General features: G+C 38.2%; 1 protein-coding gene across 1 annotated transcript in view; it reads left to right on the forward strand.

Moving 5' to 3' along the window:
- The first annotated feature begins 7,933 nt into the window (after nt 1-7,933).
- SORCS1 (sortilin related VPS10 domain containing receptor 1) overlaps nt 7,934-26,421 on the forward strand; it is a 414,532-nt gene continuing 396,044 nt past the window's right edge. Inside the window, exons 1-2 of the mRNA XM_036829279.1 lie at nt 7,934-7,958; nt 8,063-8,077. Coding sequence (XP_036685174.1) covers nt 7,934-7,958; nt 8,063-8,077 — 40 coding nt within the window. The remainder of the gene's footprint in view (nt 7,959-8,062; nt 8,078-26,421) is intronic.

Genomic DNA, 26,421 nt, shown 5'->3' on the forward strand with positions numbered 1-26,421 from the left:
CAAAAAATCAGGAAGGGAGTGTGTGAGATGAAACTAGATTGAAACTCAAGGCTGTTCTTTGAGGCCAAACCACAACTTGGATATGGAAGGCAGGTGTGAAACTGAAGCCAAGCAAATGTCTCCATTTCAGTTTTAGACAAAGTCGCATAGGAACTCCTGAGCTCCAAACCCATTTCAGTAATGGGTCACTCTGCCTGTTTCCTGGACAAATTCACATGGCGGTCATGTCATCCTTGGACACTTGCTTCTGATGTTAAAAATTTCCACAAAAGAGGATGAAAGCATAAACATCTTTTATGATTTATTTTACCTTTTAGAAATGAGAATCTCGTTATCTGACACTGGTGATTGTAAAGATAGAATAGTGAAATCTCAAAGTTTGAACAGTTTCACCTTTTCAATCCAGTGTCTTCGAACCAAAAATACTCCAGGTGTGGTAAATTAACTGGTTCTCTGTGACACACACTGAAGGAGGCTGGAGAGAGAGACCTCTCATACAGGCAATGACTTTTAGTGTTTAGGGAAGTCAAAACTAAGTGGGAGTTACGTAGGGAGAAGTGGGAACATTCTGTTGGGTTCTCTGTAGTATTCTGTTGTATTGTCTAAAAAATCTCTAACACCTCCTTGCATCAGGTTTACAGGAGGTGGGCACCTATCAGGATCTCCAGAGAGCTGGAATTCTGCAATAGGTCGTGGATAGCTACAGGGTAAATCTTCTGGCTGTAAAGAATGAATGAGGGTCCAGGTAGCATCTAAAGGAGTGATCAGCGGGTGGCTTGCAGGACAGAAGCAAAGACACAGCTTTTGTCAGAGAGAGAGAGCAATTGTTTGAGGTTTGCATGGATTTCTATTGAGGAGACCAGGACGTGCTTTTCTCTCTTTTATGGGGGATGGTCTTGTTCCTTGTAATCTGCTCTTGGTTAGTTTGACCGCTTTATTTCCTCTCAGAGTTTCCAGTTAGCACATTCTTCCTGCAGGAGGTGGCATTTGAATAAGGAGTGAAAGTGGTTTGAGAAATATGAACTGGCACATTTTTCCCACTGTGGCTGATGCTCTGTGAAAGTGAGAGTGGAACAGACCCAAAAGGGGACTTCATTTCTTCCATGGCCAAAAGGTGGAGAGGTTGATCAAAGGAGCCGCTATTCATGGGGCACCCTTCAGCATGACTCGGTGATTAGGGCAGAAGTATGTTTTTCTTTCCTCCTGAGGTTCCTCTGCTCAGCCCAGCACATGGAAATTGCCCCTGTCAGTGTAGGCAGATCTTACAGTGTGTCCAGAATAATAAGGCTTGGCTCCAGATGGTCCAGATGACTTAGGCATTCTCTGGTGGGGCATGTGAAAAATCACTGTGTTCCTGTCTCTGTTGGGGATATCTGATTGGAAAGCTCCAATGTGAGAGAAGCTAAAATTATCTGCAGGATGTGTTCCATATAGTGGGGAAAAAAAACAGTGCAGCACAGCTCTGCCAATAGGTGCTGCCATTGCCCACGATGGGCATTAGAACGTTGAGCTCTGCCTTAGAAAAGAGATGCCAATGTATTTAGAGATGTGAACCCACCCCAAAGGACCACAGCCCTAAGGTGAACTTTGTTATTCCCTCCGTTCCTACTCAACTTTCTTGAGCTGGGCTGATTTCCCAAGTTTTGGGTTTGGTGGCTGAGGGAAGCACCTAATAGAAGCTGATGCCACAGTCCTTGACATCACAGAGCTGTGGATAAACACATCTGCAGGAGAGATGAGCTGAGTGATGAATGTTCCCCGACGCAGGATGTTTAACTGAATGGCAGTTTCTTTTCAAGAGCCATTCAGAGAAAACTGGAAAAGAAGAAAATCCTCTGCCTTGTTAGCAAGTAACTAGGCTTCAGATCAGTGGCGCACGATCAAGTGGGGCTGGAGCTTCCTTTCATACCCTGTCCTGCAGAGCAACTGTTTGAAAATGTTTCTGGCTCAGTAGGTTTTCAAACTGACTTATCCGAGAACCCATATTATAAATGAAACCTTTTGTGAAATCTCCTTCACTCCACCCTCCCCAAAAGGTTTAAACAGCATTTCATTGAACTAATTTATAAGTTCAGATTTCCATGTGCTTATCAAATCTCTAAGTTCAAACACGGACGTTATTTTGATGACCACACATTTGAAAATAGGTTGCGATGGCTGACTGTTTCTGATTTTAGCTATGTGTTTGGTGCCATGGTTGTTGATGCTAGTTTAGTTTTTCAGGAATGAGAATATACTGGCTCACACAGTTAAGTAGTAACCCATGGTAACAATTTTTTAACAACTTAAAGTTCAATCTCAAGTTTTCCTACCGGTCTTCTTTCCAAATTGAATCATTCCCATCATTTAATAATTATTTGCATTTTTCAATATGTGAAATCCCAATTTAAAGGAAGTTGAAAAACCGATTCCTCAGCGAGTTAAAAAACATTTTGGTTTGTTAGAAAATACTTTTGTATATATTATGAGATTGTGATATTTTTCAATTTTTTTTTAAATGTGTATATTTTGGTGTGTTTTTCAGTGACTCAATTAACATTTCAAAACAGGAAATCTTATTTTGCTTTGCATGCCAAGTGCAAACTTCAAATTTCCATTTCATTCCAGTCATGCTGTCCATAGTTGTAAACATTATGCCCTGGATTGCCAGATTGAGCGGGTTCTGCTTACTAAAAACTTCAAGATTCACAAGAATCTTGTTACAATTATATTCTATTTTAGAGGGAAACAAACAAAATGTAGTGATTTCTTGTCTCATTTAAAATATTCGTACTTGGACCTTGCATAGATCAGAATTGCTGAAGGGCTTCAGTGAAAAAATAAAAATTTTAACTCACTGCCCAAATAATTTTAAAATGTCTGATTTAGTGAACAGTATACAATGCATTATCCAATGCAGTTTTGATAGAAGATAGCATCTTAAAAAGTGGTGCTAGTCCAGAAAATATGCAAAGACTGCTTGAACCTATGTGGGGAATAACTTTTATAAGGGCCGTGACATTTTACAGTTTTTCCTGTTGTTTTTGCAACATCAATACAGACGTAAGTACACTTTTGCCATACTGGATCACATGTTAAAAAAACTTATCCAGATCCTTAAGGGTTTCTATTGTATAAATACAGAATAATTTAACCAAATAACAAATCCTCCTGAAAACTCCTTGAATGATCACAACTTACCAAAACAAGCAAAATGAGGAGAGCCACAGTAACCCTTTTAATGTACAGTTGCATTCTCATGATCCCACATAACCCAGACTTCAAGCAGATTCATCCAGTACGTGGAATTCACTTTCTTAGCTCCATCTCTGCACTGCATTATCAAATAATGTTTCTAATTGTACCATGACCTATTCATCAAACTACTTATTGCAATGTCAATGTCAGAGGCATTCATAAGCTTTTTGTCTATTGTGGGCACATCTCCCTTACACATGATGAAATAATTTATATTAAGCAATGCTGCTACTGAATTTTCATCAACATGTTTGAATTTTCTTTGTATACATTTCTTCCCTAACATTTACATGTTTGATTTTCCCTGAGAGCATCTGGGATGTATATTTTTATTTTGTATAAAAATGACCTTGTGACTTGGCTGGAACACTATTTTGCAAAACTGCACTATATAAATTACGTTGACTTGGACTTATGGCACCTTAAAAAGTGAAAGCAATGATAAGTGCTTATTGTGCTATGTTTTCGTGAGTGATTTTATGGAAAATATTGGGGACACTGCTATTTTAGGTATTATCGAAATTGCCATTGGCGCTAGTTGGAGAATCATATGATGTCAGTGTCGTATAAATTGCTGTCTCATTTTGAAGCTGATCCATGTCATCACAGTCATCCTAATTTTAAAAATCCATAAATGTGAAGATACATTTCGTAAATACTTAACCTGCAATTAAAAAAATGATATCAAAATTTGGATGGCATACAAAAATTGTATAATAGTTATTATGGCAAGACCTAAAACTTAAGTAAGCACTGAAATTCTATAAGAACGTGTCATGTATTCATCTGTTACTGCACATTTATCAAACAGTCATGACAAGGGCCCAAGCCTCGCATGGCGCTCAGCTGGGCGTGGCTCAGGCGTGCTGACAAGGGCCCAAGCCTCGCATGGCGCTCAGCTGGGCGTGGCTCAGGCTGAAATGGTATATTCACTGCTAGCAGACTCACATGAAATGGACAAGCACAGGTCTGATTTTTAAAATCTTTTTTAAAGACTCATGCAGAATGTTCCATTTATTTATTTCTGAGTTACCAACCACTCTAAAACATTACGACCTAAAACCCCAACGTTTATTTATTTTGGTCATGGACTGAAATTTAGGCAGGGTTTGGCAGTGGCATTGCCATGCAGTGTCAACTGGTGAGGCTTTCTTGGAGCTGGAGGTTGCATTTTCAAGGTGGCTCATTCATGTGACTGGCAAGATGGTGCTGGCTGTTGAGTGGGAGCTCAGCCAGGGCTGTCAGCCAGGGGTCTTCCTGATTCTCCACCTGGGCTTCTCTATAGGCTTTCTTGGGCTTCCTCACAGCATGGAGGCTGGGCTTCAAGAGAGAATGTTTTAAGAGACAGGAAGTGGAAGCTGAAAATTTGTTAAGGCCTGGTCTGGAAGATGGCACAGTATCACTTCTGCTATATTCTATTGTCGAAGCATTGAAAGAGCCTGCACAGATTCCCAGGAATGAGACAAAGACCCTCTTTCTTCTTGGGAGTGGTGTCAAGGAATTTGTGACCATATTTAATCACAGAGTTACCACCTTGATAGCCAATGACTATTCACAAGGAATTTCAAATAATTACACAGGGATTGCTGTTGAAGTTGTAGACTGAGGGTAACACCAGAAAATGACTTAAACTGGAAGAAAAATGAACACTCTGATTGTCTCTGGAGTGTTCATATTTGCTGTAGAACACATTTGAGTACATAACTTTGGTTTTTTTAAAATTATAACCATTAAAATAATGAATATAGTTTTAAAAGGAATGAGAGTATTAGAAGAATTTAGAGTTCTATGGAACATAATTTGAAACTTACTTTATTTATGCACTCTTCTTTCAAAGCCCAATGTCTTTTCTTTCCTCAAAGATATACTTTGGGGTTCCTACAGGTCCCCCTCCTGGGTTTCTTTAATTTCTTCATTATATTATACAGTGTGTTCCTGTGCTACCTGTTCTTTTATTGCTCTGATTTAATATATCATCATTTATTCATTTACTTAACAAATGTTTATTGATACTTACTATGTGCTAATCACAGGGCAAGCTGGGATACAGAGACACAAGGACATAGGTTGGAGTTTTCTTTCTCTTTCCCCCCACTATTCTATTATCAGGACCTAGAGCAGGGCCTATATAATATGTTGTCAGTTGGTATGTGTGAGTGAAGGAATGAAAGTTCCTGGTCTTCAATGAACTGAACCCCTAATACGAGAGACAAAAGTAAATCAATTAAAACTTGCTGTGATATGTATTGTAATAGATATGTAGGGTATTATGGACATATAAAAAGGGGCTTCAAGATTACACATCGCAGCCAAAACCAAATTGCCACAAAATCAAGAATAGACAATTGATAATTTTTAATCATAATAGTATACCAGTGGAATATTTATTGACTCTAAGTAATTCTAGTTCAGATGGTTATCATTAGGCATCAACAGATGGGTAAAAAGGAGAACTATAGCTTCCTTTAATTTTGATGCCAGAAGATATCTCAAGGTCTTATGCCTATTTTTGCTATTCATCTTTATTTTTATGATCCCACCTCATTAAAAGAAAATTTCCCCGTGATTACAACAGTGAAATATTCTTATTGTAGAAACTAGGTAAAGTACCAAAAAGTACAAAAAGGAAAATGAAATTGCCTATAATTCCACCGAGAGAGAGCTATGTTAACATATATATAATTATATGTTTATGTATGTGGATCATATGTATATTTTTATGGAGAAAACAGAAAGTGCAATTTTGGGATCATAAGATCATAATGCTTATGCAGTTTTTAAAATTCCTATGTATTCCAGTTAAATTCTGTATCCTTTATTTTATGAAATACTTTTCAAAAAATTATAATTTCTGCTATCTATATCATTCTATTGTATAAAATTTCTGTAATTTAATCAACCTCTATTTTGAAAGTTTACAAGGTGTTCAGCTACTTTTTCTATTACAAATAATGCTGTCATGAACTTTCTTATGCACGTATCTTTGACCATGTCTCAGTTATTTGTTTAGAATTGTTTGCTGTATCTGTGTTTTTTGGTAATGGCCATGCACATTCCAGGACTCTTTCTTTGTGCAGGTGTATTCTTTTTTAGAAATTTGCATTAAAGTATCTGTGTAGGTAGTTATTTGATTGGTTGGCAACTGGAGAAAGTTTCTTCAGGACCAGGTGACTTGTTGTTTTTGTTTTGTTAGGTTAGTGCTTTGGCTGTCTTTAGAAACTCACTTTCACACACACACACACACACACACACACACAAACATACACACACACTGGCATACATATGGAGATTTATCTATCTTTTTCTTTTACAAACATTTCCACTACGATGGAGGTGACATGCTCCACATTTTTACAGATATTCAGCTCACAACCCAAAGTATGGGCCTGTAGAAGAGAAGTCCAAGGGGGGGCTTCTCAGAGGAGCAGGGATTTGAACTAAGTCGGGAAGAATAACTAGGAACTAACCAAAGAAGGGAACTGAAGAATTGTTGTAGAAACCTGTTCAGCAATCCAAACTTGTGTGTGGGGAGTTAGGACACACAGTGACAATAGGATTCTCTGCTTTAAAAAATGGATATGCCCTGGATTGCTTTTTATTTGTTAATTTATTTTTTGGAGGAAGTTTAAGAAACTGTTAACTTTTACTTTTTGTGCAGTGCTCTATAAAATGCACTTTTGATGGTATCACCAGATAAGTCATTCAGTGGCACTTTTTTTTTTTGAGTATGTAGACATTAAAGTTTATTCATACAGTAAAACACACTATGGGGATTATTACGGTGAAATACTTCTGTATGTATTTATAATGGACAGTTATTGGAAAATTATACATTAAAATTAGAAAATAGAAGACATAATTAAATCACATTGATTTTTTTGACAATTATAATTGTATATATTTAAAATGTAAAATGTGGATGACTTGATATCCATATACATTATGGAATGATTGCCAAGATCAAGATAATTAACATATCCATCACCTCATAGTTAACTCTGTGTGTTTGTGTGTGTGTGTGTGGTGAGAATGCTTAAGATCTACTCTGAGCAACTTTCAAGTATACAAAATTGAATTATTATAGTCACGTGGATTGCTTTTTAATGGTGAAGTTCTATAGTCATAATATCTCCCTTCTTTTCCTCCCTCCTTCTCTCATTTCTTCCTTCCTTCCTCCCAAATATTTAGGGCTGTATTAATTATATAATGAGAGCACAGTGGTCCTGAGTGGGAGACAGGATCTACCCTGGGACACGGGCTCCATCCCACACAGCTGCCCTCACAGCAGGCCAAAGACTCCTTCCAGAATTACACAGATCCTGCAGATAATGTCATCGCCATGAGGATTGCGGTGCAGTGTGCTGGCACATTTTTACGCCTAGAATTTTAGATCTGGAAGAGATACCAGGAAAGTATCAGACCTATTATCCTCCCTTAGGCATTTATCTGAACGATTAATATGCTTGTTTTATGAGACAGCTAAAGCAGGAAGTGAGTTTTCAAGATAGATGTAGATATATAATTATAGATATATACTTTATACCTAAACATATAAACTTATAGGTTCTAATATTGTTACTCCATTGGAAGAATGCAAGGTGCAAATTATTTATGCAGCTGGGCACCTTTTGTAGAACAACTTTTTATCATTAGGAATGGGCCTGAGTGCTACAACCCTAAGCTGACTTTTGTCAGAATGTCGGTCCCCTCAGGGAGTCTCGGTAACAGCCCCCAGACTGACTGAGGCATGTCAGCAAATAGTGGGACAAAGGCATGGGGCACCTTTACACTTTTGTGTAAAAATAACCCATGTTATTTCTTCTAGGATTTAAACTCAGAGGTAAGTTACGAAGAGACATAACTCTTCATAGTGGCACCTCGTGGTTGAGCTCTCGGTAGACACAAATGAGGTTCTCTGTGCTGAAGGCAGCCTGGATTTGCTAGACGTGATTATCTTAGTTCATTTGTAGGCAAGTCCAACATCCATACAATTCACGTGAGGTAGCACATTCCGGAAAGTTATGCACTGTTTTCTTAAATTCTCCCAGGTTTTTGCAGCTGTAGAAATGAGGACTCATTAGCCACAGTTTCTGCTTCAGCATGTGCTATGTGGGCTGGAAGAAGTTGCACACAACGAGAGAGACAGGGCATCTAACAGCCCCCAAAAGTGACTGTTTCTTGAGGCTTCCTAAATTAGTCCTCAGGTAGGAGCTTTCCCAGGGCCTGGTTCTGACAGAATAATTAAAGGAGAATAGGAAGATTCACTCACTCCATAATTATTTTTAGTCTCCATATAGTCTGACCTTACAAATTCAGAATTATTGAGAGAGATATTAGTTTGGCTTAATGAGAAGCATGAAAAAATGTAACATTTTAAATTGAAGCCGGGCTTTATTACTTGGGGCCATATTCAAAATCACAAACTAATAGCTTAACACCTTTTGTGGTGACGCTCGTGGGCCTGCTTTAGTGATGAGATGAAGATGATTTTTAATTCACTTAGGGCCATTCTTTTCCCTGATTCAGCATACAAAGCTGTGTTCATTTACTATGTAACACTTTTTTCTTGTTTAATTTATATATTCTTGGAATTTTTTTTTTCAAAATCATGAAAGTGACACATCACCAAAGGAAAATTAATTCTATGAGGGAAAAGAGTTAATAAATTCCTTCCCTTCCAACTCAGATCTCAGGTATAACCACTAATAACAGTTTGGCATGAATCCTTGTGGAGCCAAGTTTAACTGCCTTGGCCAGAGCACACAGGAGATACTCAGTGAATCGTTGTTAAACTGACTTGAAGCAATCTCCTGTTTCTAAACAGCCTAATTCTATCACTAACAGTGTCCCACTACTTTTCATTCCTGTTACCCCAACTGCAGCTTGAACCTCCACAGCTTTACTTTTTTAAATAAATTTATTTATTTATTTTTGGCTGTGTTGGGTCTTCGTTTCTGTGCGAGGGCTTTCTCTAGTTGCGGCAAGTGGGGGCAACTCTTCATCGCGGTGCGCGGGCCTCTCACTATCGCGGCCTCTCTTGTTGCGGGGCACAGGCTCCAGACGCACAGGCTCAGTAGTTGTGGCTCACGGGCCTAGTTGCTCTGCGGCATGTGGGATTCTCCCAGACCAGGGCTCGAACCCGTGTCCCCTGCATTGGCAGGCAGATTCTCAACCCCTGCGCCACCAGGGAAGCCCCACAGCTTTCCTTTTAACTCGACCTCTGAACTGTCCTCTCCTGGGCTTCCCAATGACAGATTTGTCCCCATTCTGTTCTTCGTATGACAGTGGAGTAATGGGTCTGAAGTGTGCCTTGTGCTGGCTTTCCCTGACCAAGAACCCTCCGACCACACTTCTCAATGAATAAAGAAAGCAGTGCAATTACAGTGTCTAACATAACCACAGTTTTCGTGTAGTTTTCTACCTTACATCTTAAATTCCAGACAACTAGACTTTTGACATTTCTTGTCTACACCTTGCTCCTTCCTGCATCTCTGTTTACGTTCATGCTGATCCTTAGCCTGGGATTCAATTAAATATTAATTTTAAGGAACTACTATGTTTAAGACATTGTAGAGATAAGTAAGAGAGTCTTACCATCCTTTAATTTAATATGGAAGATGTTGAGATAATTATACAAGAAGCTCTAATAAAATAATCTTTCCCCTACCTCCCACTCTTTGTGTCCATACCAGTAACATCTTCTTCTAATATTCTCTCAAAATAATCACTGACATCTTTCTTTGCTACTGTCTCTGAAATTGGCATTGATCCTTCTCCCCAGTCCATGTTCCTACACTTCATATTCTGCCTCATATTATAATTATTTGTGTCTATAGCTTGTTTCCCCCACTAGACTGTAAGCTCCTTGAGGACAGGGACTGTACCATTCATTCACGGGCCCTTTGAAGCAAGCAACGTACTGAGAATAATGTGTTAAAATATGAGTATTATTTATTAATTTGTATTGTTCAATGTTGCCTGTACCATCTAATTCAAACACTTACTTAGAATAAGCCAGGTGTTAGCTTGAGGCTTACTGAAATTCAAGTTTCAGGTAAAATTGACTTTATAGTTAGTGACCTACCCAAGGTTTCTGTCAGTTCTTGGGAGCGGGGGATGGAGTACCTTCTCAGGACCACTTGACATCCAGTTCCTGGGTGAGCATCACACACTGTGAAATACAAATCATTCTCTGGTTGCTATAGTAACAACTTTTGAAAAAGCCACTCATTTCCGATCTTTGTTAGTTTTGTAGATTTAATTGAAGATTTGGCAGGGAGTGGGGAGAAAAGGAGTGACACAGGAGCACAGGTTTCTACCATGACTCTGGTTGGATTTTTCTCTCTTTCCTCTCTACCACCCCTCTCTCTTCCTCACCTGCTCCTTTCTAGTTTGTTCCAGAAACTCCAAACTTTCTCTCCCGTGGCCCAGCAGGCATGTACTGAGGCATTTTTAAAAAGGGAAACAAATAGGACAAAACAAAACAAATAGGAAGAAGCAAAACAAAACACGCAAAAATAAAAACCCAAGGTCCAGATCTATTTCCAAAGACAGTTTTTCTCCTGAGAGGAATTCTGGTGGCAATTTTTAAGATAATACAATTTTCCCTCTCTTGTTACACTTGAGAAATTCATCTTCATCATGCATAAGTAAAATTCCAATCTCAGCCCTTGGTTGAATTTGTAAGGCCTGAATTAAGCAGGTGTAATCTTGAGGCTACTGCCTTATCTGGAAATGAGAATGGCTCAGGAGTCCCTGAAGCTAAGTTATTGTTTGAAAGAACTGAGCTTCTGCTGGTACAAATGGCAACAGTTTGTCTTCGAAGTCAACTCGAAGTGATTTCTCTTCTGACAAAGTGAAGAGATGGGAGAATAAATATGAACCCTGAATTCTGGAATCCTGTTTGTGCTGTGTAATTTAAGGCCAGGGACTAAGCCCGTTTTCTTAAATGAAACAAACGGTGCTATAAATGGTAATAAAAATAGTGCATCTTCACTGTTTTATGTGACTCTGATAAGCTCCTGTTAATGAAGCAGGACACAGCAGATGCAGAACAATCAGAGTCAAAGACAGGAGATAAGATTTCATATAAAAAACAGGCTCGAGGGGCTTCCCTGGTGGCGCAGTGGTTGAGAATCTGCCTGCCAATGCGGGGGACGCGGGTTCGAGCCCTGGTCTGGGAAGATCCCACATGCCGCGGAGCAGCTGGGCCCGTGAGCCACACTTGCTGAGCCTGCGCGTCTGGAGCCTGTGCTCCGCAACAAGAGAGGCCGCGATAGTGAGAGGCCCGCGCACTGCGATGAGGAGTGGCCCCCGCTTGCTGCAACTAGAGAAAGCCCTCGCACGGAAACGAGGACCCAACACAGCCATAAATAAATAAACCCAAAGGTTTTAAAAAAAAAAAAAAAAAAAAAAAAAAAAAAAACAAAAAAAAAAACAGGCTCGAGTGTCTGGAGATCTGTTCTTAGAAAAGAAAAATGATCTTTGTCTGTTTGTGTGTATGTGGTGTTGTGTGTGTGTTTGACAGTATATGTGTATGATGTGTGTGTGTGTGTTTGTCAGGGGATGTGTATATGCTGGGATGTGTGTATGTTTGATGGGATGTGTGTATACATGCATATTTAGTGGTCTGAAGGTGCTGGGCATTACGTTTGGGTTTCCATTAAACCTGACTAGTGTAAATCTATGGCTGCGGTTTGACTCAGGCTTTTAGGTAGGTGTTTGAGGAACTGCCTTTATTTAGCCAAATGTAATACTTTAAAATTTTTGTTGCTAGTTATTTCTTAAGATTTTACTTTGGGTCATTCTTTGCCAACCTCAGATCTCAAGAATTACTCAGCACCAAAGTGCTATAGTCAGTGACAAATGGGAGAACTGAAAAATAGTACAGGGAGCTGCTTTTTAATTGCTCGTTTATTGTCTTTACCATCTGATTCTACTCTAGAGGCTGTTAGCTTTACTAACCACAGAAATTAATTTTTGCAAAGTCCAAAACTGTAGGAGCTCAATGTATCGGAGGGGTTATTTTTAGAAGAGATAAGCCCTTCCGTTCGTTGTTTAAATGGTATGTGTATGTGGAGGGAGAGGGAGTTTGGAAACATTTAGTGCTAATGAATAATTCAATTTGATTTACTGGAGAAATGAAAGGGGATGGCATTCTGCCCTTCTCTTAATATAAAAAAGATAATGGCCGCTTCACTTTAATGGTATATCAGAAAGTATCTAATACAGCTTATTTTTATTCCAGGTCAAATCATCAGCCTTTAAAAGTAGTTTAAGACTGGCTGTCAGATTAAAGTACACTCTTAAAAAGAAAAGGAGTCTGGGATGAAATTGTGCTCATTACTCCTTTACCACACCCCTACCTAGGTCTCCTTATAAAAAACAAAATGTGTTTGGTTTTTTTTTTCAGTTTTGTTTCTGCTGTATATTAAAGAAAATTTTTTTATTGAAGTATAGTTGATTTACAATATTGTGTAAGTTTCAGGTGTACAGCACATTGATTCAGTTATACACACACACACACATACACATATATATTCTTTTTCAGATTATTTTCCCTTATAGGTTATTATAGTCTCCTGTGCTATATAGTTGGTCTTTCTTGGTTATCAAAATGTGTTTCTTAATTGAACATTAAAGACATGAAAATAGCCAGAGGTTGGGAATCCTGATGACAAGAAAGGCAACACAAATGACCCCGGTAGCTTGGGAACCCCAGCAGCTTTATTCGTGCTGTTATGCTGACACTACAGAGGCGTGGGTTTTCAGCAGCTACTCTTCTTCCTGTAGTTGTTATTTGGCACATAAAGTTCTATACCCCTTGACTCAGGCACATTTTAATAGGAGACTAATAAGTCACATAAAGGCAATGGATATGACCATATACATGTCTATTAGAAGGTGCTTATCAGATTTTGGGGCCTGACATCATCAATACCAGGAGGTCTTACAGTTTAGGCTTTTTTTTTTTCTTCTATTTGCAAAGTGGCTCATCCGTTGCATTCAGTTGAAGTCTTCTAAATTAAAAGCAGACAGTGAAGTTATCTGCTGAAGCCCTGAGAAACAGCCAGAATAAATGGTCTCCAATGCAAAGTCTGTCCTTTCTCCTCTTGCCACCCATGCAGCTGTGGCGTCTTCAGGGGAAGGGGGGTCTTGGGAGGCAGTGGAGAAAGAGTGCTGTTTAGTGTGATGCAGACAGGTAGTTCACCAAACAAAAGCATGGTTTTGAATTTACTGATAGTTATTTTTTACTGCAAAAATGGTCAAATCATATTCTCACACTTTAAACCACATCATATATGCAGACTTTTAGGAAAAGCTTTTCAGAGAGCAGCACACATTTCTCTGACTTTTGATGCCCTTTGGGAGGTTTCCTGAATAAGGGAAATCTCTCTGTCTTGGTTATAGTTTTTCTTCAGATGACTTGGAACATGCCCCCTATTTGCGTGAGTATAAAGTGCTTGGAAATGACATGAAGTGGGATAGTTATTTTGTTGCGGGCTGAGTTGGGGGATATTGTTCTGTCGCAGTATGTCCACAATAGGATAGTCTAGCTGTGGTCAAAGAGAAAAACAGTGGGTCAGATTCAGAGACTTTGTGCCAGCAGTGAGGTTCTAGGAGCCTGGCGAAGCTGCAGGCATGGGAAAATGAGTCAGAAATTCAGAAGCAGTGACCATCAGGAGAAGCATTGGGAAGGAGAGTTGGGGGTGGGCACACAGTGAGCGGCTCAGGATGAAAACTGAGACCAAGGTGAAGGCTGAGTTCACCAGCCATCTATAACACACCTGCTGTGTACCAGGCACTGTGCTGAGGATAAAGATAAGTAATGTGTAGTTCTTGCTCTCATGGTAGTAAACATGACTGGGAACGAGAATATCAGAGGACGATTTTATGTGGTTCCTGCTTTGTGGTCACAACACTACCTGACAACTTAAAGGCAGCTTTAAAAAGAAAAAAAAAGGATGTAAAAATAATCTTATGTATTCCTCTTCCTCTTTCCTTTTCCCTAAATGAAGATCCAAAAACAAAAAAAAAAGCAATGGAACTGGAGTTCCATATGCTTATTTTGTGATTTTTAAGCATATTTCCTTTCATTTTTAGAAAACATGACAGATATTCCTTTATAACTGCCCTGTGGGCACGGGGCAAGGTTCCCTGAGTGGTAGAGACAATGAGTTTAAGTTACTTACAAACTGGACTTTGTCATTTCCCCAAAGAATATCCACACTAATCACATTATGTAGGTGACACACTCTGGTCAAATCTGCCAGAATGGTCACCACGTTGCCTGTCTGCTACTATATCATTGAGACGCCTCATTTGCAAATGGAAAAATTGCAGATCTGAAAACAATATGCTTCTGATTTCTTTGTACAAGGAGAGGTGGGTGGGGGAGGGGAGTAGTGCCTGAGAGAAGTCATGCTTGTTACGTTAATGTGGAATTCAAACTGATTTCTAAGGATCCTGGGTTTCCAGTTTTAGCTCAAATATTTTCCTATTGTAGGGGAAAAAAATCTGTGCCTCAGTGGAAAACTATACATTGTCTTTAGCACATGCTTCTGGTAGCTCTCTGATTCTGATTTTGTGAGAGCTAGTTTATAAGTCTCTAAATTGTATGTAGATAAATGATAACAATGCAAAATAATTTTTGTTTACGGACAAATTCTGTCCTGGCCTGTAGAGTCTCCACCAACTCTCCCAAGCCTCTGAAGGTAGTTTTGCCTCCTTTTGCATGTTCATTTCAACACTCTTAATCTATATAAATTTGTGCTATTTTGGACTTCTTCTTTGACTGGTTAGAACATCTTCCAGGTTCTCTCATTATGAGTAAAGAAAAAAACAAAAAAATATATATATATACACACACACACATATATATATATGTTTTACTGGTTGACTCACTTGGGCCTTATATGTAAATTGTGTAAATCGTGTTGTGAAAATTCTAGTGTTTATATTCAAATTCAAGCTTAAGTCATGTTAAACATATTTTTCTAAGGGTGGTGAAAAAAAAGCCCAAATAAATGCCATTGTTATTTAAAAAAAAAACCCGGGTTCTTTTTATATCTATATGAGAGTCCTGATTTTACCACTTTTTGAAAATTACCTTTCAGTGCTGTATTATTATCGTTGTTGCTACTGTTGTGACTATTACTGTTGCTACAACTACTGCTTGTACCATGACTGATATTTTGGGGACAATGTTTTAGTGCCCAACTTCCCATGTAGCCCTAACTTTGGAAGAAAAGAGCAGTATAATGCTCCAGAAAAGCAGCACCTTTATTAACTTTTATTTAACTTTTAGTAACTTTTATTGACCTACCTCACCTGGCAAAGTGAAGCTAAAAATTCCCCATGCCCACACAGACTTTCCCCCCACCCCTTCCCCATTTACAGGATAACCTGGTATTAGCTTCATCTGTAGTAATCCTCACCAGAATTTAGCAGAAAATATACAACTTGATGAATGGATCCCATTATTTTTCCCTGCCCACCCAGACAGATGTGTAACTTCAAGATTCAGTATGTTTGTTTCAAATTTCTAATTCATTCCTAAAGCTGTTCTTTTTTTTCTCTTTTATTCTAATCTCACTTTTTAACCCCTAATATCCACATGTGTTTTATCCTTCCGTTCATTTATTACTAGTAGTCTTTCTATTGACAAGGTTTCCATTTGATTTTTATGGGATAGACTGGTAAGGTTTACTTTGCCTTCTTTGCACAAAGGGTAGAAAGGAGGCCAAACATACTTTGGTGCCTGCCCCTAGGGTATGTGTCAATGCTTGGCCAGGTTGCTATCAATGAGTTATTGCCTCTTCATCTTACCCTTCTCCTCAAAAATATTCAGCACCATTTCAGAGTGTTACATCCTGAGTTCTTAAACCTTCACCAGTATTTTCACACTCAACTAATGCTAAATAGCACGTTTGCCAGCAAGATTTGAATTTAAGAACTATTACTTTTACTTCAGGCCAAAAACAGCTCAGTGGCATATACTTCTGTCCAAAATAGTTTTAATCAGCTGTTAAAATCGAAATCATCATTTAAATTGATAGCATTTTCAAGAATAATGGCTTAGAATCCTTTCCGAAAGTGTCTGTTGACTTAAATATGGGTCATATGGGTCAATTGCTATAATTGTATCTTTACAATCTTTATCTGATATTTATGCAATATAATCCTATTTTTTAATTCCCTGATTACTTAGAACTGAATTATATGCTGAATAGTAACATACTAGTAGAGAAACAGATACCTGATTATATTCTTTTTCTCTGGCTCCTAGTTTTAAGACATTCAGCTTATTTCCTAAGGATTTTGTCATGCTGTGGTCATTTTACATAAAGAGCTGACCTCAGAAGAATCAATTCTGTAGGTAGGAGAATTTCAGCATCACGCAGGTTCCCTGAGCTCATTAGAGTTTTGATGAGCCTATGCTAATAGCAAAGTGGATTTATTTTTCTTATCAGGATCATGAATTAAGAATATGTTTGTTCCCGATTTTCCCTTTCATATATCTATTTCTCCTCCTTCATGTCACATCCTTGGATGACTGAAACTTACTTGGTTGATTATTAACTTCCAAAAGAGTAGTTTTTTTCTCATATATACATTCAAATAAAGTGCTGGTGGTTTCAACCATGAGCACTGGGGCATGACACCATGTCAGATTGGCAGTGATATTTGTTACAGAATGAACAAAAATATCTATCTTTTTAGCTTTAAGAAATTATTTGTTTGAAAGGGAACTCCTGGGCACTCCTCTAGAATCAAACATTCTAATTCAACGTTCAGCCTCCATCATGTCCCCTATGTCCTTGATAGTCAAATCTATTATTTCTTTGAGCTTTAATTTTCTCATCTGTGAAAGAGAAATGATAAATAGTAACAGGGATGCTTTGAGGGTTATATTGAGTGCAGTTCGCATTCAAGTATAATCAAAACTACCAGTACAGCTTCATATAAAGTTGGTTTCACAAACTGAAGCAAGAGAGCAGTCTGCTGTCAGAGCACAGGCACGAAGACCATCTGAAAAGAGATGCACAGGAAGTTTCCAGCTCCACTTGGGGAACTGAAGAGGCTCTTATGACCTTGACCCTGGAAATAGTATCTAGACCTGACATGAAAGCCCTATAAGAAATTAGCTGGATCTTAGAATTGACAAGAAATCCTAGTATTGGGGTCTGCAATATACATCATGAAACCACTTTATAGTTTTCCCATTGTGGAAGAAGCTATAGGAAGTGCATGATATGTTTCACCCTATTATAATCCATTGCTATTAAGTCCAAAATCGGCCTCTATTTTCCTGGCTTGAACCTATACAGAAGAGCACTCCAGTTTCTCATTGTCATGACTAGGAGAGGAGGTCTGAGTACCGTAAATGTTGGGGACGCATCTATAAAGCCAGGGGCTCCTTTGTCAATGCCAGTGCTTTTAAGCCCATGCGGACTCTAGCTCTCAAGAGATGTACTAAGAAGCAAATTACAGACAAGCATCCAACAGCCTATCCATTGTGATCCTGTGTTGATTGCTTAGGCCTCACCTTTTTATTTCCTGTACCTCTCTTCACTCTAAGTTATTGAGACAGTATTCACACTGAGTCACATAGTATAACATGGGCTATTTAATTGCATAAACTATTTCATCTCTTTCAGATCTGTCACTGGTAGAAGTGGAGGTAAAAAGACTGAAAAGAGTAATTTACTTTTACCATCAGAATCAGATTCTAAATGTAGAAATTAATGAGATGTTTGCATAGTTTTAAAATGAAGCTACAAGAGGAAAATGCAAAAATGATTTTATACCGCCTCAACTTCATGCTTTTTCTTCCTCTTCTTCTTCCTCTTCTTATCTCTCTTCTTTTTCTCCTTCCGTTCCCTTTCTCCCTATGTAGGCTTTCCTTTTCCCCCTTCTAGTGTTTTCTGTAACATACCTTGGAGTTAAAATCCAGCTCTGCTGAAGGGGTAATCGTTTACTCGAAGACAGATAATTATTAGTGATGTTCAAGGCTGAAAATCAAGTATTCATCTTTCTCTGGTTCTCTTTGTTCCAAAGGCATAACTACTTTTGTCAGTACAGCTGGCAGGCATAAGTTGAAGACTCAAACATAGAAGATCTGTTCAGAAAAAATCAAATTCCAAGTTAGAATTGCCCACTACAATTAAGATTTGTGTACTTTCAAACGTTTCAGCCCAGCTCACCAATTAAATCTGGCTCAACATGTGTTCTCCTTCTTTTAGGTTTTTGTTCCGTATATTTGAGGAATGGAAAAGCCAGGATGAGGGTGTCATCTCCCATCCAGCTTGTCAAACACATCACTGTGGGGAGAATTATTGAGCTATTTAACTTCTGCAACCAGGACACAGGGAAGCTAAAATAACACTCTCACTTCTGGACCACATGCTGAGTAGGCATTGGTTTGGGTGGAAAGCTCTCTTGTATCCCAAGGGCCTTACATGTCAAATATAAAGTGTAAGTCAAAGGCAGTGGAACATAAAATTCTGTGCTGTGCCTGGTATTTGACAAATGACTGAACATAAGCATAAGTCAGATTAGTTAGGCTCATAGAATACTGAACAGGTGAAAAAGTAACAGCTTTCATTTTGACATGATGTAGAATAACTGTGCTCCAGTGATCAGTGGCTACGGATGAGTCTTCCTCTAAGCAAACCTATTTTGTCAATGATTACAACTATGAAAAGCACAAAAGATCATCATTCATTTCGCAAGAGGATAATCTGCCTCGATTAAAAGAAGTATCTATAAATCTCTTTAAATTATAAACTCTTTGAATGGAATTACAATCTTTTTTGCATTTTCTGTTGGTCGTGTTTGTTTGTCTATTTTATTTTAGGAATCAATTTGCTCAGTGTCTTAAAAGTAGACCTTTTGCATTAGCTCTATGTGTGCGTGCAAAATGAAGAGGATATAGGTAGAAATAGAAAGTGGAAGATGAAGGCTTAGGTGCTCTCCAAGCTTCTTAAATCCTGTTATTCTTAATTGCAACCATTTGTTCCCCATTTGCCTTTGTGGTCTGTGCAGTCATACACCATGACATCAGTAGCAGCATTCTTTCAGATGAAAGAATAATTTAAAACATGCAGTAGACTTCCAAAGCTGTGTGGACTGTGAGAAGAACTTGAGTTTTCAGAGTAGGATGAAAGTTTGGTTCATTCAGACCTGGACTGGATAAGATACGTTCGTTTGAAGGGATCTAAAGAGACTATCTGCTCTTCCTAGTTGCCTCTGAGCAGATGATCTTAAAAAGAAAGCTATATACTATTTCAGAGGCATCTTCATTACAAGACTATTTTTTGCAATGTGACCGTTTCTGTACCTGTTCAATAAATGACCTTTAATATTAACAGCAACATGGATGGAGCTGAATTAACATAGTATGTGCACATAAAGAGAAATTCTGCGTTAGAATGGACAGTGTCGATGAAGGCATACCCAGGACCAATTGCTTCAACTTGGAAGTCCAAGTAAAGAGGCTTGGAGAGGCTCTGCTGGGGAAATCGCATTATGGGTCAGATTTATAAAGTGTCAGCAATGTCCTGTTGAATGCAGACAAGGAATAGACCAGGCTTGCAGATGGATGGTAAAGAAAAGGAGTGAGAGAGAGTTAACTCCCCCATACATCAAGGTTACTGCTTACTATTAGTGAACTTGACAGAATGGGGATACTAAAGGGGTAACCCCATTCTGAAGGGGTGGGGGGTGGGAGTTTAGGGAAGGCACTTGCAATATTCTAACATCATTTAAGTTAGAGGAAAAAAGCCCCTCCTAGGGACATTTGATCCTTGTCTCGTCAGTACAAGATTGTGTTTTATAGAATAGTCTCCTCTACTTTTCTTAGTATACTCTAGGTTTACATGATGGGACTTTTGGCTGTTTCCCCTGGGAGGTTATTACAAAGTCTAAAGATATTATTTCTCTGTTACAATTGTGTTAAAAAGGCACATTTTGAGACCTGATTTTATTTACTGTAGAGCATTGCATGCATTTATACTGCTATATGAATGCTAAATATTAATGACTTTTTTTTTGTTTGTTTTACTCATACCCAAGCATCAGTTAGTGTATAATTCTGGAAAAGCAGTAAAACGCTTCCTAGGAAATGCCCTACTTTACTTTTAAAAGGCTGCCCTCTTGCAGAGAATTCTAAATAAATAAATAAATAAATAAATAAACGATCATCTACCCATTTTTCAACCCAGTGGCTCCCTAGAAATGGTGAGTTTCTCTCTAGAAGTAGACAGAATTTCTTGGATACTGAGAAATCGAGCTGAGGGACTGGCATATTCTCAGCCCTCTAGCTCCAGGTTTTACTAAGCAGCCTCGCCTTAGCCAGCGACAAGCAGAGAGAATGTATTTTTCATCCACCACCTGTGTCAGCTGAGATATGGACGCTGCCCTTCCGCTGGTACCTCTCTGAGAAAACAGTAATTTTAAACCCACCTCTATTTTAGATCTTGGGAGTTAGTAAATAGATCCCTTTGCCCTGTGTGAATGTGGGCATGGTGTAACTCACATTTTATAGAATAAAGGTGCTCTTCAAAGTTGACGTGTGAGGTAGAGTTCACTTCTGTCTTTCCTATTGCTTCTTTTGACGACTTAATTGGACTCGTTACAGGAAGTGCACCAGGCATGGGAAGAAAGGGCAGATTGATGGCTCCCCATATTCTTCTGTAGTACAGTGAAAGGAAAGGAGGGTGAGTCTGGTGAAGTGGCCTTACTCCAACAGTGTCAGTATATTTCTGTTTTTATCACTTTTTGTTAAAGTTGGTACTGAAGGAATCCACCTTGGACAAAATCAGAAAAGAATGAAAAGCATCCTAGAACGTCAGTAAAAAAAAAAGTGATTTTGTAGTAATAATAATCATCATCATCCAAAGCTTGTTTAGAGTTAAAAAGAGGATTCAGCACTTGTAAAAGACAGAGTTTTTTGTTTGTTTATTTTTAAGAAGGAGCCCTTAGGATGATAGAGGAATAGCTTGTATTGGACTAATCCTTCTGTAGGTAATAATTATAAACTTTGAAGGAAAAGAAAAACTACTTCATTGGAGAGGGAGACAAGAGCAGAAACAGAAGGGGATTTAACTCATGAAAGAAAGGAAAGGGACTGAGATCTATGTTTATACAGTTTTCCCTTGAGGGTCCTCCCCCATCCATATGGCACAGGATGGCTGGACCTCAAACAGAGGGTCAGTGGATGGAATTTGGGCCTTTCAGAGAGACGAGTGATTGTGTAGATATCTCAGAAATGAAGAAACCACAGAGATGGGAGCCTCAAAATCTGTATGAAATATCGTTGATTCCTGAATTCCGAGTAGCCAGCAGATGGGAACAGCATGAAGACTCTAAAAAGGGGTGAAAAAGGGTTTCAGCTGCTGTTTACTGCAAGGGAAACAGAGATTAGAGTTTGAATTGTGCTCAGCTAAGAGGCTTAGTAAATACCTTGAGCCTTCCATTAAGACACAGAAGGGACACACCTTAGGAATAAAGACTAATGTACCAGACTAAAGAATTTTCCAGAAGGCTAAGTGAAAATCCAAACTGTCTCATCCTGCTGAAATGTTAAGCTGAGCTTCCACAAGCTCCAGGTGATCAGCCAGTCATTCTTAAAACAATCTATTAGGAGAGAAAAAAAAATCTTCATAAGCAGCTAACAAAATCCACTTCCCTGCCACACGTCATCCACACTGTTCAGTGGACAGTAAATGATTACTAGTCATGCAAAGAAAGGGGAAAGTGTCATCTGTGGTCAAGGGAAAAAGTAGTCAAAGCAAACCAACCTGAGGATGGCCCAGATGTTAGAGTTAACATCAAGGACTTAAAGGAAAAGATGGTCATACTGAGAGAATAGATGAAGATCTTAGAAGAGAAATGGCAACTATCAAAAAAAGAGCCAAATGGAAGTTCTAGAAGTGAAAAAATACTGTATGAAATGAAGATACTTACTGGGTAAGGAGATTGGACAGAGTGTAAGGAAAGATGAATAAATAAACTGTAAGATAGGTTGATAGAAATTATCCAATCTGAAGAACAAAGAGAAAAAAAACTCCACCTCCAGAAATATATATGTATATAATAAAAAATTCCCCAATTTGATTAAAAAATATCGAAGCAGCTCAGCAAATACCAAATAAGGTAGATACAAGGAAGCCACACTTAGCCATCTCATAGCCAAGTCAAGCTGCTGAAAACCACTATTCATGTTTGAAAATTCATTTTAGACAAGGCTGTTATCTAATATGGAGTTGATTCTTAAGAAAGGTTTAATTGTTACCTCATGATCACCAGTAGAGCATAAGGATGTGGAAGGAATATGCTGGATCTATGAGCAAAGAGACCAGGGTTTGAATTCTGACTCTGATGCTGAATGACTGAACCCTTGGAGAAAGGGGCATTCTGTGTCACACTTCATTGTAAGGTTGCTGGTAAGCAGAGCTGCCCCATAGAGCTGTTGTGAAGCTTGACTGAGATTATAGTATATGCACAGACTTAACGGAATGCCACATAAGACACGCTCTGTAAATGCTCACTTCTTTTCTTTCTTCTTTCTAGGCATTTGGAGTGTCTTTGAATATAAATGGTTCTGGTTCTGCTATGTGGTCTAAGACATAAGGGTGTATTTATGAGAAAGAAAAATCCACTTTCTAATTCTAAGTCAAAGGTCTGGTAATTTCAACCTGATTTTTAAAATATTTCATGTTTCCACTTGTAAGACTTTGGAAGACATGCATGGAAAACAGAACTCTGAAATTTTGCATATTTTTAAGCAACTCAGTGAGAAGGTAGTTCATGTTTGCTAGTGTTTTCATTGTATTTATGTGTCTGTGAGGTTTCAGGATTAAAAGCATCTCTGAAATATGTTCATAAGTATGTGCTTATAAAGATAAAAGTCACTTCCATATCTTTTAGTACTGCATGAACAATGGTCAGAATGGTAATTCTTATTATTAAGAATAGTGATCACTATTTCATTTCTGAAAAATTAAGTTGGTTTAGCTATACCTACAGCTTTGCAGGGAAATCTGAGAAATACTTGTGACATTGGTTAGGCAATTTACATGTTAGTAAATAAGCATGTATCACTGGAAATATTTCCAAGTTGGTTTAAATGATAAACTAATCGCTCTCACTTATAAATTAGCAGTCTCTTCTATTGAAAGCTCACCTTTTGATTATTGAAATAATACTTCAATGGGACTTCTTAGTTTTATGATTCTCTTTTATAATTGATTAAAATACATAAGCCTGTTTAAATATGTGGTCCCTTATTACACTCCAGTTCCTCTGTTATATAAAGTGCATTGGTAATTTCCATTAACCCAGAAACTGGTAAAAGTCATTAGATCTTGCATTAAAATTTCTTAACAATTGGCCTTTAAAAAACTTTGTCAGTTTTCTTATTAACTTTTACCCTACGTATAAACACTAAGAGGTGACCTTTACAAATTGCCATTAGGGCCCTAGACAAGTTGGAGGTCACAAGAATTATGTCATTGGTTCCCCTACTGGACAATTCATCACAACTTCTACTGTTCGGTGATTTTGCTCTTGCTGCTGTTTTGCATTAAGTTCTTCAATTCAGAATTTTGTGGTAAAGGCAGAGATGGCAGTGCACATTGTAGAGACTTAAAGAAATGTTTATCAGCAGTTATTACTTATAAGAATGGCTACTAATATGGGCACAGTCTGGTTTCAAAGACCATGGGCGTAGGGGAACTCTAGTAGTGATAAAAAGGCAAATAAGTCCTTGGAAAGCAGGGCACACTTTTTACTTGAATGGCTGACTGCATTCAATTATTATGTCACAGAAAAAAAGCAATGCTGTTTTTGGTGGGGGTCCCCATTGGCTTATAGAAAAAGAAGCACTAATTACTTACTTTAATTTACTATAGATTTTCTATAGTAAATAGATATACAAATTTCTATGTACTATAGATTTTTGGAATTCTATACACTGGGTTGTCTCCTGCCTATGTGATAGATTATATAAGAAAATAACATCAGAATGCGACTGTATATATAATTATTCTGATTAGTGAGGCAATACACTGTATATTATTGCCAAAATAAATATTTAAAAGCTAACACTAGTTTGAATGTCCTTTTTTTTTTAGCACCTTTGGTATTTTATTCATTTGACCAACAGTTATAAATACCCCTGTGCCAGGAAGCTAAGCACTGGTGATATAAGATGAATATAATAAGGTCTCTGATATCTAAGAGCTCTCCATAGTCTGTTTTCAGGACTAACAAAATGTTCTTTATTTGGTTTTTTCCTGTCCTTAAAAAAATAAACACTGTGGTAAACAACATATTAATGGGTGAATTTTAACCAAACTATGGTAATATTCCAATAATATTAAAATGCATTAAAATGTGGTTCCAGTAAACTTACAACCAGCAAGCCAGACCTTTGTATTTTCTAGAATATTTAACTGCCCTGGTTTTACCTTTTACCTGTGATATTGATTCCTTTCTGGAACTGAGAGCAAAAGAAACAGAAGGCAACAGAGATCTTGTCTTAATAGCTGAGTGCCTTGAAAAGATATTTTTCTTAACTGTTGAGTTCAGATAGATTTCTGGAAATGGTAATAGCTTAATAGAAGTGTGCCCACCCTCCCCCCACCTTAAAATCCAAATTAGTTTTCTTATCTTTGAAACTGGGCACAGTTCTCTGTTTATATTTCCACATTCCTCGGACTAACATACTGTGAAAGCCTAGCTGTCTTGGTTAATGGATATACGGTATATTGAAAAAGCATGATCCTTATCTTGGAAGGCAGAAGCACAACTTTGTTAACAATCCTCCTTATCAATATTTATTTAGCTCTAGTTATGTGTATTCCCCCTGTGTTTAATATATATTAAGATGTACTAATCTGTATTCATATTATTCTTATTAGTCAGTACAGTGAGAATTATAGGCATTAAGTTGTGGTTGAGTCTAAAGATTGTATTTTCTTTGATCAGATTTCAGTAATGGCCTTTCTTGTGGTTAAAGAATCCAATTCAGTCTCTTACACACAATCTAATCCAAGACTATGTCCTAACTCTTTTAATTATACCCGACCACTTCCAGGTACCAAAATCCTTACATAAATAATTACCATGGTTTGGCTAATGTATTGATGTCTGATTCTTGGTGACCTGGGATCTGGAACTCTACAACAATGATGGAAGCCTATAGGTTTGATTGGGTTTTGGGGTCAGAAACTCAGGAACACTCAGTGAATGTTTGGTGCTTATAGGCTTTTCTGAGCTTCTCACAGGAGATCCCTGAGAGTTTCACAGCCTAGGGAACACAGAAGAATCAAATAGCTGGGGGCGCATTTTCAGGGAAGGAGGTGATGGGAAGAACAAACAAACAACAAAGCAAATAGTCTGTTAAATGCCCCCTGGTACCGTGATGAGGAGCCCTGTCCCACCTGTCTTCTCTTTGGATAACTGGTTATTTTTCTGAGCACTGCCATGTTTTATGTGCCTCAGCCTGAAGTAGGAGACAGGGAAAAACATTCTCAAAGATGAAAAAGCAGTTATTCTTTTGAATCCTCTGTGATTATAAGTACCTAGGAGAAGTGATTACATCATCTGCCTCTATCCTCCATCTGATCTGAAAGCACATTGGTTGTAGGAGAAAGATCAGCTGCACCTCTATAACCAAAGTTCTTTACCCAGAGTTAAATAAATGAGCTTCTGAAGGTTGCCCAGAATTTTGTTTACAGCCATTGTTCATGAGAAGTGGTATGTGTAGTGAAGTGTCCATAGCTGTCATCAGATACTTGGAGAAGTTTATAACCTCCCCCAAAACCCAGGTGCAACAAGTTCAGCACTTACAATCTCACTAGAATTTAATTATTTTCCCAGAAAAAGCATTTGGGCAGACTCCTGGCAGTGCACAATTACAGCAAATGCATTCTTTCAAACAGGCTGGAACTCCTTTAGCTTCCGGTATGTGGTGCATTTCAGCAACTTTTGACTCCTCTATTTATTTATTTGTTTGCTTGTTGGGGGGGGGCGGTGCAGGAATGGGTGTTAAGCCTCATGGATACAGACAACATAAACATATTTCCTGCATTATTAGATACCTGGAAAATAATCTTTATGAATCGCTCCTATCTGAACTGTGGTCTTGATTGGTTCAAATGCCTTGAAACTTGTTAA

This window comes from Balaenoptera musculus, chromosome 16 (assembly GCF_009873245.2).
Source record: "Balaenoptera musculus isolate JJ_BM4_2016_0621 chromosome 16, mBalMus1.pri.v3, whole genome shotgun sequence".
NCBI lineage: Eukaryota > Metazoa > Chordata > Mammalia > Artiodactyla > Balaenopteridae > Balaenoptera > Balaenoptera musculus.